The 14,910-nt window shown below is 54.0% G+C and overlaps 1 protein-coding gene across 4 annotated transcripts in view; it reads left to right on the top strand.

Annotated features, from left to right (window-relative positions):
• DNMT3A (DNA methyltransferase 3 alpha) overlaps window positions 1-14,910 on the top strand; it is a 102,027-nt gene that overhangs the window by 49,243 nt on the left and 37,874 nt on the right. For 3 of the 4 annotated variants that reach the window (XM_063077613.1, XM_063077614.1, XM_063077615.1), the window contains exons 4-6: window positions 4,386-4,656; window positions 10,757-10,800; window positions 11,245-11,391. In XM_063077613.1, the coding sequence (XP_062933683.1) occupies window positions 4,386-4,656; window positions 10,757-10,800; window positions 11,245-11,391 (462 nt within the window). Of the gene's footprint in view, window positions 1-4,385; window positions 4,657-10,756; window positions 10,801-11,244; window positions 11,392-14,910 lie in introns of those variants that run through there. The other variant, XM_063077617.1, reaches the window with a different exon arrangement.

Here is a 14,910-nt window from a genome sequence, read left to right as displayed (position 1 = left end):
TCAGGGGTCTTGCCTGGAAGGAAGGTGAAGGTCAGCAAACTCAAAGGGGTCCAGGAGGTGGCGGGCAGGGTTTGAAGACCCAGACTGAGGCATACTGGGTGGAGTGGGCAGAGAATGGGTGGTAGAACCAACCAGGCTTGCCCCACATCTGGGGTGATACTACTTTCATGACCCTCCACCACCCCCGCCCCGCCCCCATGGGAGAAGAAGTGCTCGCTATCCCCATTCTGAAATTGTCACCTGCAACTACTGTTGGGGACTTCTAAGATGGCCAAGAGCTTGTGCTGCCCCCTGGCCCCCAGGTAACGGGCAAAATGAGTGTCTTGGGGGTGTGCTGTGTCTTCTTTCAAGGCAGCTGTCAAATAAAAGCAAACAAAAACAGATTGTTTCGCAGTGACATCTGACATGGCAGCAAAGCTGAGGCTCCTGCCTGTAAGCTTGTGATCATGGCATTCTCTCTTTTAACCTAGTCTTTGCCATTAAGGAATCGATCGTGAATATTTATTGAGCACCTGTCAGGTGCCCTATCCATGCTAAGTCTGGCTGGATCAAGCACAGTCCCTGCCCTTCAGGTGACAGGGAAAGGAGACGAGAGAAGGGCTGAAAGGAGTGCATGGGTAGGGGGGTGGGGTGGGGTGGGCAGAGGAACCCAGGCCAGCTAGGGCATCCTCTTCCGGGCTCCAGGCCAGGGTTCATGCCCTTCTCACCTGAGATGCCCCTTTCAGTGAGCACCCAGCTCCTCCCCGGGGATTTGGAGGGGTGCTTCAGGCCATCTGCCTGCAGACCTCCTTCCTGCCTCTCAGTGGTTTCCTAGAGGTGGATTTGTCCTGCCCAGTCACCCTGGGCCCCAGAGAGTCCAAGTGAAGGGTCACACCCAGCTCAGGGGGTGTCGTGGTGGGTAAGATAGACCAAGGGTTGGCCATGGCGAGAGTCAGGAGTCCCAGAGCTGTGGCTGACCTGGGGCTCATGAGAACCAGAGAGGGTGGGCAATGGAGGATGGAATGGCTGGGAAGAGAGGAGGGTGCGGGCTGGTGGGATGGGGTGTGGGGATTTCAGCCGCTGAGCTAACCCTGGGGCAGGAGCTGTGCAGTGTTTCCCCCTGCCCCCAGCCTTGCTGGCACCTCTGGAAGAATGGTGCATCTAATGCTGCTGCAGACTGGAGTCCTCGGGGCAGGGCCTGGGGCAGGTGCCTGCACGGCATGCTTGAGTGACTGGGCCGGTCGGGACCCTGGTGCTGTGCTGGGGCTCAGAGCTGGCACTCCCGGGTCTCTGCTGTGGAGCTGGCAGTCAACAGGAAGTGAGTCCCTGGGTGAGAGGAGGCCGTGTGGTCTCCAGGCAGGAAGTGAGTGATGGTGAAGTTGTCTTGAGCAGCTTTGTGGGCTCAGAGCCCGCCCCAAACTGAGGTGTCCGTGGGGCAGCAAGTGGCGGGAGGCAGGGAAGACAGGCCATGGTGAGAGGTCAGCTCTGAACTAAATTCTCCACCTGACTTGGCCAGGAGGGACCCCCCATCCCCGGTAGTCTGTGTTTGAGGCTCTGTGGTGCCTGGCACAGCTGGACCCCAGAGGGTGGCTGTCGGGGCAGCAGGTGCCCCACTTTCCAGGCGGCCTGGGCAGTCTGAGCCTTAAAGGGGACTTACCCCAGGGAGGAGCGTTGCAGGCCAGAGGTGCCCTGTTTGCTGCAGCAGGGAGGTGGAAGAGCATTCTGAGTTCCCGGAGCGTCCCGACACAGGATGGACGCTGGGGCGATTGACAGGGGTGACTTGTTGCACTTCATCCCCCTGGTTGTGCCAGCCCCAAGCCCAATGGAGCACACCCCACCCCCACCAGACACATGCTCTTCCCCTTGCTGCGGCCCAGCCGCCGAGGCGCGTACACCCGTGGGCGGCTGTCCTGCAAGCCGGCCTGCCCCAGCCACCCGCACAGCCTGGGGAAGGCCGCTGAGCGTGGCCCCTGGAGGTCCTTCTGCTAGCCCTCAGGCAGCTCTGTGTGCCCGGGGGGGGGGGGGGGGGGAAGCAGACCTGAGAGGACTGGTTTTGTTCTGCTTTTTTTCCCCAAGGACTTTATCCCCATTTGCCACCTCTGGGGGTTCCTCACCGGATAGCAGTGGGCTCAAAGAGTTCAAGTCTCAGACCATTAGAGTGGAAGCAGCCTTGGAAATGGGGCTGAGCAGAGGAGGGGCTGGGGAGCCAGTGCTGGCTGTGTGCTCAAGGGGTATAACTTTCTGGAGGGAGTTTGGCAGTATCTCCACACACTTAGATGGGCAGGCTCTTGAACCCTGCCAGTCTGCTACTGGAACTCTGTCCTACAGAAACACACAGGTGTACAGACCTGTAAGTGCAAGGGCGTTCACTGCTGCAAAAAGCAAATCAGCCCAAATGCCCACCGTCAGGGAGCTATTTACATAGATTATGGGGCATCCATGAAACAGAAGGAGACAGATCCATATGCCCTGGTATGGAGAGATGCCCGTGGGGCTTCGTAAGTGAAAACACAAGTTGCAGAACACCATGAGTAAAAAACAACAACAAAAGCATTGTGAATAGTATGACACCCTTTCAGAAAAAAAAAAAAATTTGAATCGGATGTGTGTATGAATACATATGTATAAACATGTAACTTATACATGATTGTTGGTGCATAGAAAAGTCTAGAAAGGATGCTTGCCAAACTGTTAATAACGGTTTACCTTGGGGGAGTAATTTTGGGAATAGGGAATTGAAATAGGAGCTTTAACCTTTTAACACTATTCCTTTTTTTTTTTTTTTGGTGGCTGTCCAGTACTGGGATCTGAACCCTTGACCCTGGTGTTACAACACTGCACTCTAACCAACTGAGCTAATTGGCCAGCCTAACACTATTCATTTTTTAGTTTGAATTTTTTTTTTTTTTTTTTTTAAAAGATGACTGGTAAGGGGATCTTAACCCTTGACTTGGTGTTGTCGGCACCACGCTCTCCCAATTGAGCCAACCGGCCGTCCCTATATAGGGATCCAAACCCATGGCCTTGGTGTTATCAGCACCACACTCTCCCAAGTGAGCCACGGGCCGGCCCTTTTAGTTTGAATTTTTATAATACCTGTGTACAACTTTTATAAATAGGAAAAAATAAAGACTTAGAAAGAAAGACAAAATGTCCACTAGTCTAGCCTAGTCATCTCACCTTACTGGTGGCGAAACCAAAGTACTCTGAGAGTAGTGCTGTATCTGAGGCTTGTTGAGCTGACACTGCCCCTGCCCCTGCCCCTGTCCCAGGCAGGTGTTCTGCAGATGGAGTGCGTGGGGCATGGCTGCCAAGAGCAGCCTGGTGCCCTTCGGTGTGGCAGAGCACTGAGAATGGGGGCCCTTGCCTCTTCCTGCCCCAAACTGGGCACCTTCAGTCTTCCTGAGATGTCCTAGCCTACTTGCCTCCAGATGGCTGAGGACAGAGTGTGTTCACACAGCACAGCACAGAGGGCATCCAGTTTTCCTGCACCTGCCCTGACCTTGCAAATCCTGTGACCTCAAGCAAATCACAAAATTCTTGGAGAGCTCTGAGATCCGCATCTGCTTCCCAGGGAGGTTAAAGGCTCTAATGGGGTAATGGGTGAGAAAGAGCTTTGCCTGCCATGCAGGGACATGTACACAGACAGTTAGGATTACTCTTTATTTGATTTTTATTACCTGGAACCTTGGCAAGTCCGTTTCTTAGGCTCTAGGGGATAAAGCAATGCATTTCCCTTTTGAGGGGGTAATTTGGGACCCTGTGTTGAGAGAGACTGCAAATTGCTTGCTAGAGCCTTGGCTCTTCTGGGTCTGAATGTCTGGGATGACTCGTGGGAACCTGAGCTGAGGGGAAAGAGCTGCACTAGGCTAGGGGGCCAGGAATGCTTGGGGAGGCCTCCATTGACCCTCATGTAAGAGGAAAGCTGGGAGGGTTCTACAGCAGAAGTCAGGCTGGCCTGGGGTTCCCAGAATTGATCTGGTGGCATTTGAATCTTGGGTCGGTGTGTGGGGGAGGGGAGGTTCTTATTCAAATTATGGGTAGCATGAGGAACATTTGTTTTTAAATAGGGGCTGCAGAGAAAGCCCTATGTAACCCCAGTGAGTAGGGAGGTGGGGTGCCCCGTGGGCAGTGGAACCAGGCTGGCAAACCTGCTTGGGTTCTTCTCCCGTTTCTTAAGCTGGAGTCCATAGACCTCTCGACTGCAGGGGGTCAGGCCCATGAACCCTTTGCTATTGCAAACAAAATTGTGAATGTGTCTGCTTGCATGAAGGTTTGTGTGAGCACAATTTTCTAGACAGAAAGTGCATAACTTTCACCAGAATTTCAGAGGGGTCAGTGATTTAAAAGAGACCAAGACCACTGGTCTAATTCTCCCCTGTGTATCTTTTTTTTCATCTTTCCAGGTGGAAAGCAGTGACATGCCGAAGGACCCCCCAGTGACCTCCAAGTCCCCCTCCATGGCCCAGGACTCAGGCCCCTCAGAAATGTTACCCAATGGGGACTTGGAGAAGCGGAGTGAGCCCCAGCCAGAGGAGGGGAGCCCTGCTGGGGGACAGAAGGGCGGGGCCCCAGCAGAGGGAGAGGGTGCCGCTGAGACCCTGCCTGAAGCCTCCAGAGCAGTGGAGAATGGCTGCTGCACCCCCAAGGAGGGCCGAGGAGCCCCTGCAGAAGAGGGTGAGTCCTCCGCCCAAGGGGCAGCCTCTTTTGAACCCACCGGGATTTCCCTGAGGGTCAGAGACATAGGGATGTAGCAGGTCCCAAGAGGGCTGGGCTGGGGGAAGCCGGGGCCTGCTTGCCAAAGCTGCAGCCTGGAGGCGACTGGCCGACTGCAACCTGGGCGCATGTTTTATTTGGCCCACACAGTGTTTTAAACATTTAAAAAATTAGTTGCCAGTATTTGAAAACCAAGAAATTTCATATAAAAATCTGGAGTTTTGGTTCCTTATGAAAAAAGAAGCTAGCTCTGGCAACAGTGGGCTTGCACAATGCCAGTCGTTGCTAGACTGGAGTAATGGCTGTCCCCTTCCCTCCTGGGCTGGTGTGTGCCTCAGTTTCCCTCAGCCCCCACCTGGCCTGCTTACTCTTCCACGTGACCTGCAGCTCTTAGGGACTGCTGTGTTTGTAGCCCCTGGCCTGGGCACTTGAGGGTAGCAATGGGTGGCCTCCCCCAGCACAGAGGTCCTGAGTCTACCATAGTTTGGTTGACTCGACTGGAAATTTGGTTGTGACAATGGGGCATGGGGGAAGGGCGGGGGGGAGGGTGCTCTGTGCACTGCCCAGCCCAGGCCTCCTCATCTGGGGACTTTTGGCCTATCTCTAGAATCTGGAAAGATGCCCACTTTTCTCTTTCGGGTTAAGCCAACGATTTCAGGGCCAACTGAGCTGTAAACATGTTAGTAATGAGGACAACCAGCATTTGTACAGGGCTTCACAGTTTACAAAGCACTTCCTCATACATTATCACATTTGGTCCTCTCAGGGCCCTGCCAGGCTGTTTTGCATATGTGCGTTTTAATTTCAAAAAGCCTTCCTTCCAAGTGTGCATTGGTGGAGTGAGTAAATTGATTAATTGGCGTAACTTATTTGCACTGATCCAAACCTAATGTTCATGTGGGATAGAGAATATTTCTAAAAAAAGAGATTTCCAAACTTATTAAAAAGCTTTCATTCATTTATTATGCAACAAATATTTGTGAAGCTCGCACCATGTGCAGAGCACTTTCTGAGGTCCTTGGCATTCATCGTTTTCTTTATTCCTGCAATGTTATCCAAGAGGTATTATTATCTCTCTTTTAAGGGGAAAAAAAAATTGAGGCTTACAGAGGTGAAGTGACTTGCTTGTGGCCCCCATGTCTTAGTGGCAGATACAGGATTCATCAAATCTCGGTCTTGAGCCTTTCCACTGTCCTCTACTGTTCTGGCATGGGGCTGGGTGCTGGGACAGTCCCTGAACTGTCCAGGCCTCCTTGCATGTATTCTGGCACGCTGTGGGCAAGGAAGTGTGAAAAGGACCCGCGCGGAGTGAAACAGAGGAGGGAAAGGAGAAGAGACACCATCCCTCCAGTTAACAATGCCAGGTGTGCAAGAGGGGAACCTGCCAGCGCTTCCCAACCAAACGTGGTGCTTCCCAAGGGCTGGTCTCAGTTGACTTCCAGATTCCTGGGATCACACCTCGACTGGTGCCAAGCTGCTGCCCAGGGTGGGGGCAGGTCTTCCTGCCTTGCAGGATGGAGCCATAGCTCCAAGGCTGCTCTTTAGCCTTGAGGGTTTGTTTTCAGCTCGGGATTTCCCTGTCTCCGTCTCTAGTTGTTCTCGGGAGCGTCTCCTTCAGTCAGTCAACAGGTATTTAGTAAACACCCAGGACAGGGGAAACTATCATGAACAAAACCCTGGTTCTTGCCCTCAACGACCTCACAGTCAGCTGGATAGACAGACATTAATGAGAAATCCACACTTAAAAATGTGATTATACAAGAAGCGCTTTAAAGGAAACAGAAGATGGTTCTGTAAGGAACTATAACCAGGGAGCCCGAGCTGGCCTGGGTGCTGTGCCCTACCTGGAGGATGAGTGAGGCCATCAGGTGAGGGGGTGGAGGGAGAGAGTGAGAACAGGTGTGAAGGCTCCCAGGGCACCAGGGACCTGACAGAAGCCACAGGGCAGGAGTAGAGAGAGCAAAAAAGGGCGGGGGAGGCAGTGGGGGCAGACGGGCTGACCAGGCCTTCTCAGGGGAGCCATGATCCACTGTGTGATTTGTAAAGATCGCTTTGCTGTCTGGATCCTGGAACGGAGGAGCTGGGAGGCAAGATGAGAGGTTAGGAGACCGCTGCAGGTGTGTGTGTGGCGGGGAGCGGGTGGCTCTGATGCGCGAGGTGGCACCGAGACGGAGGGAGGTGATGAATGCCAGGGATAGGAGAGGTAAGGGGCAGATGGTGTCAAGGAGATTCCTGGGTTTGGGACTTCCAGATGTTAGGTGGATCCTCTTCAGAATCTTAGTGCTCGGTGTGGAAAAAATTCTCCAAGTCTCCTTGACCTCTAAAGTTCGGCCATGGAGCACTCCTATGTGGTCCCAGCTATCCAGGAAACGAAGACGCTGGCAGGGATGGAAGCTGGTAGGATCCCTGAGGCCACTGAATGGTTTGGATGCTAAGGTTGGTGAGGTGCTACCTAGAGGGGCGGGCAGTGGCCTCCTGGAGGCTCTGCCAGGGTGCAGCGGACAGTGGCTTAATGTGGGGTGTGGAGGCCAGCCACTGTCCCAGCAGTCAGCTGACACAGAACGCACGCTCAGCTGGTTGGTTCAGAGGAGGAAGGAGACCAAGGCCCCACAGAGGAAATGACTTGGCCATGGTGTCCTTTCAGCTCCCCTCATTCCAGGTCTCTCCCGGAACCCCTCTCCTTAGTTCCTACACAGCAAAGATGCAGGACTTTAAGACAGCATCCCTGTGGTCTGGGCACCTTCCATGTGCATGTAGGAGCACCAGATGCTGACAGTACAGCCAGGAGAAAGGCTCGGGAAGAGTGCGATGAGCAGACGAGCAGTAAGGATGAGAGCCAGCACCGGCACAGGCTGGAGGTTGCCCCGGGTCTGCTCCTGCATGCCTAGCGTGGCGCCGTACGACGGTAACAGTGAGGATGGCAGCGCAGCTCTCCTTTGCTGGCTGCTGCCTATGTGCTGGGCATGTGCTGTCCTTGCTGCTCACAGTGGCCATGGACCAGCAGTGTAGGCATCCCCTGGAAAGTTGGAAATGCAGAGTCTCAGGTCCCCCCTCAGACCTGCTGAATCAGGATCTGCATTTTAAAGAGAGCCTCATGATTTCCGTGCATATTAAAGTTTGAGAAGCCTTGCTTGATATGTATTCTTTTATTTCATCCTTGTGATCATGTGAGGAAGTCTCTTATTGTCCCCATTTTTTAGATGGGGAGGCTGAGGGTTCGGAAAGGTTACGTTACTTACCCATGTACTGGTTATACAACTGGTAAAGGACCAGATTAGGGTTAGCACAAAGCTTGTCCCTGCTTATAGTGAGCACAGGGCCCAGTGTTGGGCTAGTGACTGCCCTCTGAGGGAAACCTGGCCTGTCATGGAGACTTGGGTTTATTTTAAAGAGAACTTGGGGTGGCCCCTGAGTATTGTCTCAGCCCAACAGGTAAGTGCTAGAAGCACCCTGTCCTCCCCTGTCCCCAGGACCTGAACTGCCCTAGGGTCATGTTCAGGCCTGCCAGGGCCACTCTGGAAGGCAAGCAGCCACCTGGCCCTGCCCATGCCTCTGGGTCTGGGCCAGGAGCAGATGGGCTGCAGAGGGAGTGCTCAGGGAGCAGCTGACCCTGACTCACGACAAGTGCCGCATTCTGAGGCTGCTGCTGAGCCGAGTGTGTTGTTTTGCTGGGGCCAGGCTGGAGAGAGAGAGAGAGAGAGGGAGAGGGAGAGAGAGAGAGGGAGATAGTGTGTGTGTGTGTGTGTGTGTGTGTGTGTGTGTGTGTGTGTGTGTGTGTGTGTGTGTGATCACTCACTCAAATGGGCATGCGCAGTCTGTCAGGGAGAAAATTCCAGAAAGAAGCCAATTGGAAACTGCATAAGGAGAAGTCATTCTGTTTGGGGGAGCATGGGGGCTGGGGCACTGGCAAGGGGGTGCAGTGGAGAAGGAGCTGGCTTGGGCGTCAGGAGCCCTGAAATCTGATCTCAGCTCTGGCAGTAAGTCACTCCACTCCCCAGGCCTCAGTTTCCTCATCTGCAAAATGTAGGGGCTGGACAAGTACTCAACGATCTCTGTGATTCCATTCAATCTTGATTTCCTTCCGTTCGAACGAATAAACCGTTGCCCTTAAACGTAATCAAATGCCATGGAGGTCCAGGTAGGACATATCTGAGGTCCAGGAGGCTGGGGAGGGAATGTGATCCGGGGCCCCACGGCCCAGCCTTCAGCCCCCGGCTGGGAGCCGAGCGAGCGGAGCGGGCTGGGGGTCGCCTGGCATCTGGCCACAGCCTGCCTGCGGGCGGGCGCCCCCTTCTGGCAGGCCAGAGCCTGGCCGGGCGGAGCGCCGAGGGCCCAGAGCAGGCAGGAGGGGAATCCCCGTGAAAGAGCTGGGGGCCGGCTGTGGTGGGAAGACGCAAAGCCAGCGGGGACGAAGAGACAGAGACACCCGGGTGAGGCGCAGTACGAAGCCTGGCAAGTCCACGCGCCTGGCTGCCCACGCACGTGCAGTGACACACGCACCCTCCTTCCCCACGTGTCGCCAGCCCCACTCCAGGCGCCCTGACCCACGGGCAGGCCCTTCCTGCCTTCCTCCCCCAGTGCTCCGGGCCTGGCTGGCAGGAGTCAGCCTGGACAGAGCCACCGAGGACAGATGCAGTAAGGAGCCCCAGGACTCCTCTGGTGAGAGGGAGGGGACACCCCTCCACCCCCGCCTGAGGCTGTAAATGCTGTGGCTGGTTTCCGCTTCAGAGCCAGGAGATGAAACAGGGGCTGTTTTTTCCGTTTTTGGCTCTTTGTATCCCCCACCCTCCTTCCCCAGCTACCATGAGCCAGCCTTAGTGACCTTCCTGCTTGGGCCCAAGCTCAGTACCCTCTTGGCTTCAGAGAAAGGCGCTCAGGGGCCTAGGTGGAAGGAGGGCTCACTCCCCGACTGTAGCAGGAAGCTGGGCAAGGCATGAGGCCCAGACCCGCAGCCAGGGCTGTGCTGGGCCTGGAAAGGGCGTCTGAGAGGTGAGGACCAGGGTAGGAGCGGAGGGATGTTCTGCAGGAGCGTGGCCCTGAGAAGCACAGGGAGAGGGTAGGGGCCTCCTAGAGACAGCGCTGGGGCGTTTGCACCCCACCGAGACTTCTCTTCCAGGCATCAGGGCCCAGTTGAGGGACTGCCCAGAAGCCAGGGAAAGAGCAGCGGAGAAATGCTGTGGACCAGTGACTCTCTTAGGGAAGGGGAACAACAATAACATGTATTGAGCACCTAGTGCATGCCAAGCTCTGCTCCAGGCACTTCATGTTCACAATAACCTAATGGTTTTAGAACATTCATCTACCTTGATTCAATGAGGAAAGAGGCCAGAAGAGGTTACGGAGGTCACACTGAGTCATTTGGAATCTAAACCAAAATCTTCTAGATTAAAGGCTGACCTGAGATTGGGGTGGAGAATGGAGAACAGAGTCAGATATTAATAATAGGACCATAATATTTAGAACTACAGGAGTACCTAGGAAATCATTTCTAGCACCTTTATTTTCCAGATGAGGAAACTGAATCTCATGGAGAAGTTGCTTCACTGTGGTCTTACCAGTTGGCCCGTTGTCCCACTACCCCCAACACACTCCCTCGGGCCTGCAGGGCATCTTTGCCCACCCAACATACAGAAGCAAACACTCCCGTCCAGGGCCAGGGAAGGCGGTGTGGTCTGGCTCCCTCACGCCCAGCCCTGCCTGTACCCCTCTACCTTCCCGCTCCCTCCTCTGGGAAAGGAGCTCTGTTGACTGGGAGCAGCGCAGTGGGGGTACTTTTAGTCCCCTTCTGTGTGTCTGAGACAGGGTCAGTGGGTCAGACACCACAGCCCTGACATTTCTCTTGTCCCTTTGCACTTGGGCCTCAAACCCTGCCCCAGTTCTTTCTCTGCTCTAGGCCTCACTCTCAGTCCTCAGGGCCAGCACAGTGCCTGGCCCTGATACATGACCAACTAAATGGTTGGAGGACCCCTGTCCCCTGTGGTGCAGACCCCAGGCACCAGGCGGGGCCACTGAGCCACTCCAGTAACTGCACCGACAGTCCTTTGTTCTTCCCTCTCCACAGGCAAAGAACAGAAGGAGACCAACATCGAATCCATGAAAATGGAGGCAAGTGTTTTCCTCACCCCCAGGGGCTCTGTGGATCCTGACTCTAGAAGAAAGCCACAGCTCTGGCCCAACTGTGGCGAGCGTGTGTGAGGGGGGCCAGGTGGTAGCTCCCCCCCACCCCCTTCTTTACACATCCCTCTGTGAGGAGGAGAGGAAGTGGGTGTGGAGGCTGGAAGTCCCCCAGTAAGGCAGCCAGCTCATCCTCCTCCAGAGCTCAAGCACCTCCCTGCGAGGTCTATGTCCCCCGCCCCAGCCCCATCCCTGCCTTCTCTAGCCAGGGGAGGGCTTGCCCGCACTCCCGGTTGCCATCTGTGGCCGGGAGCCAGTTTCTGCATTCTGTTCGAGGTGAGTGCCTCCTCGGTTTCCCCTCCAGGAGGAATAAACCCCGCAGCAGGGCTGCCAGTGCCCACCTTAATGCCTGTCTGTCTGTCGTCTCTGTCCTAGGGCTCCCGGGGCCGGCTGCGGGGTGGCTTGGGCTGGGAGTCCAGCCTCCGCCAGCGGCCCATGCCGCGGCTCACCTTCCAGGCGGGGGACCCCTACTATATCAGCAAGCGCAAGCGGGACGAGTGGCTGGCACGCTGGAAAAGGGAGGTGAGGTGCCTTCTGGCCTGGGCCCCAGCCTGTCCCGCACAACTGGAAAACCAGAAGTTAGCTTCAGCCACCCTCTGGGGCTGTTGTCAGGCCCTTGCTGAGCCTGTTTCCCCTTTGGTTTAACCCCTTGAACTTCCAGGGAACCACTTGACCTCTAGGCAGTAATTGGTCGGTTTGTTCTTTCAACAAATGTTTATTGAACACTTATCATATAGCTGGCAGTGTACTAGGCTGTGTGCATATATGGTTCCTGCCCCCGTGGAGTTGACATCTCAAGAGATGGACAGAAAACAAATAAACAAGGGGCTGAAACAGAAGATAGCAGAGGCCTACTTTAGGTGGGGTGGTTAAGAGAGGCTTCTTGGAGCAGGTGGCATTCAAGTTAAAATCTAAAGGGACTGAAGAGCTGGATCTGTGAGCAGTGGGGGAGAATGTTCTAGACAGAGGAAACAGCACAAGCAAAGCCCTGACTTGTTTGGCAAACTGTGTGCCCAGAGTGAATTGAGCAAGGGAGAGAGGGGCCAGCTGCGGCTGGAGAGGTAGGCAAGGTCCCATCATACAGGGCCTGGCAGGTTCTGGCCAAAAGCTGGTTTAATTCCAAGCATGCCTGGAAGCCAATGAAGGTGTCTGTGCAGAGGAGTGATTTGATGTGGATTCAAGTGGCAGCAGTGGAGACAGAGGCCAGCTTCAGGATGTATTTGGAGATGGAATCAGTGGGGCTTGATGGGGGATGAGAGGGCCAGGGGAACTCAAGCACGACTCCCAGAGGTCTGGCGTGAACTTCTGGTGGTGGTTGTGCCAGTTACTCAGATGGAACAACCAGGGGGAGGAACAGGTTTGGGATGGTGGGAATCAAGAGTTCAGTGTGAGATGCCGAGGTGCCTGAAGTCTGGAGCTTAGGGAAGTCGGGGCTGTAGATTTAAAGGTGTGGTCAAGAGCAGGACCCTGGTATTTACATGCACGGGAGTGGAGGAGCTCACCTAGCAGGGGAGAGAGAGAAGAGACAAAGTCCCAGAATTGTGTCCACAGAAACCCCAACATTTATGGGCCACACAGAGAGGAGGAGTTGCAGGTTTTGGGGACTAGCAAGGCACCAGGAAGGAAGACAGGAAAGACTGGTGTCTCAGAAAGCAGAAGCGTTTCCCAGAAAGTGGCTCCTCAGCCCTCTGGGAAGCTGAGTTCACCCAGACATGCCCATGGCATTGGCCAACCTGGAAGGAGCTGGTGACTTTTAAGAGAAGCTTCTGTGGGGGTTGGAGGGTTGGGAGGTAGAAGCCAGCCCATGGAGGGCTGCAGCCGTGAAAGGAGGTAAAGCGGTGGAGATTGAAAGACCAAGGAGGGAAATCAGCTCACCAAGAACAACTTGGTGGTGTCTCACGTGTTGATTAGGAGAGAAAAGGGGGTGTAAGGAGAAGGGAGTGTTGACCTACCTGCACCAGGAAGAGAGAGGGCGTCTCACTTTCTCACTTCAGCTTTCAGTTCACCTTCAGCCCAGGCTTCTGCATTTTACATTGTGTGAGACCGTGCTCTAGAGAAAGTTCAGAAGAAAGTGGGGTTCTGATGACTTGATTGTTTCTGATTCCTTCTGGATCCAGCAAGGCAGAAATTACCCTCCTGGAAGAGCCTGGAGAAAGGGCAGTGGGTCCAAGGTCTGGGAGGAGAGAGGCTCTTACCCTTGAGCATTGAAGTGTTGTCTTTGGGAGGGAAATTCAGGAACTGGGGGCTATTCCCTCCATCAGTACAGAGAAACGGACTTTGTTTTTAACCCCTTGTTATGTGTGGTGTTTCTGCTGTCTCATAGCTTTGGGGCAGGAAGCTTGGATTTTATGACTTTTAGACCTGGAAGAGCTTTTAGAAATTCTGTGATTCTCAAACTGTGCTCCCTTGAAGAGGCAGTGCAGAGGCCTGTCCTGTTACAATTTTAAAAAGGAGTCTTTTCTCAACTCGCAGGCAAAATTAAGGTAACAGATACATTTTCTCAATTTTAAGCTTTCTACTAAAATTTAAAGACTTGTTTTATCATGAACATTTTCTAACATAAAGCAGAAGAACAGAGGGTAGTGTAATGAACCCCCAGGTGCCTATCACCCACTTCAGTAATCATCAAATCTCTTCTAGTAAATCTTAAACCTTTGGCATCTGCTTCCCCTCCCCCAACCAATAATGGTCACAATGAGCATTAACAGAAAAACCAAAGAAGTTGATTTAATGTAAAGAAAAAAATTTTAGGTACCTGTGACTTGCGATACGGAGACCTCCAAACAGAATATTCTTTCTGCTAGTAAAATTGTTTCCTTTTCATATGCTATAGTTAAAGATGTCCATAAGAATTCCATGACTTCCATACAAGGTTTAGAACTGCTGATCCCTCCTTTTCGGACTAGAGGACTGGGGCTGCAGATTTAGGCCAGCGGCCCCAAGTTCCCCCAGCAAACAAGGCGTAGAGGTGAGGCTTTCTGCTCGCATGTGGGGCCTGGCCCCCCAAGATCACGCTCTCCCGGGGCCGGCTGCAGCTAACAAGCAGGTTGGGGTAACAGGTAGCTTTCAGGATCCCCAAGTTCCCCTTGGACTGAAGATTAGTAACCGCTGCTGTCTGGCCTGTTCTCCAAGTGGTGTAGCAAGGGGACGGAAATCATCCTCTTTTTTTCCATCTCATCTTAGTTCCTTGGCACTTCACCCTCTCTTCTGAAACTGCCTCCCTAGGCCTTCCTGCCACCCCTGCGGGTCCTTTCCCACCTTGTTCAGCTGTGTCTCCTCGGCAGCAACCTCTGTCCCTTAACTGTGGCACCCCCAGATCTCTACCCCCTGCTTCTGCCAGTTTTGATCCACTTACCACTTATCAGCTCTCCTAGATCCACCCACCCACCCGCCTCCCCCAAAAAACACCTCCCTCCTGATGAACCACCCAGGCTTCAGTGCTCAGCTCCTGCCGTTCCCCAGGCAGTGCCACTTGAAGGTCCAGCCAGCATTTCCTTATCTCAGAATGCAACACCTGCTCTTTAAAATTTCATTCAGCCCACCTTTACTGAGCTGACTGCCAGCACCCTCCGTGTCTGAGCGCCACATAAGATAGGGGGCTACCAGAAGCAGAGAGAATTCCTAGTTGTCCCCTAATAGGGTGAGGGTTCATGGCACCTGTAGAAAGAGCACTGCCCTGAGCAGGGGCTGAGACTGATTCTGCCCAGGGTCATCCATGCATCAGCAAGAAGTGACTTTTTGCTTTTCAAGGCTGAACTGGAATGTAGGGAAGGGGAGAGGAAAGGCATTTCAGAAGGAGGTGTACAGCATGTGCAAAGGTCCTGAGGCACAAAACAGCATGGACTTTTCCTGTTCTGGGATGGAAGTTTATCATGGTGGGGCACAGGGCATGTGGGCAGAGATCAGCAGGAAGTGTAGCTGGGAAGGTGGGGTGGGGCCAGGTCACGGCCTGAAGGGCTGTGTGTCCTGATGTTGAACTTCCACCAGACCCTAGCCTGCACCTGCCCCTTCCCCTATCTACATGGCTCACCTGGGGGCCTT

The sequence above is a fragment of the Cynocephalus volans genome, chromosome 14 (assembly GCF_027409185.1).
Source record: "Cynocephalus volans isolate mCynVol1 chromosome 14, mCynVol1.pri, whole genome shotgun sequence".
In the NCBI taxonomy this organism is placed as follows: domain Eukaryota; kingdom Metazoa; phylum Chordata; class Mammalia; order Dermoptera; family Cynocephalidae; genus Cynocephalus; species Cynocephalus volans.
The sequence above is the reverse complement of the archived record's forward strand: the minus strand, read 5'-3'. Positions and strand labels throughout refer to the sequence as shown.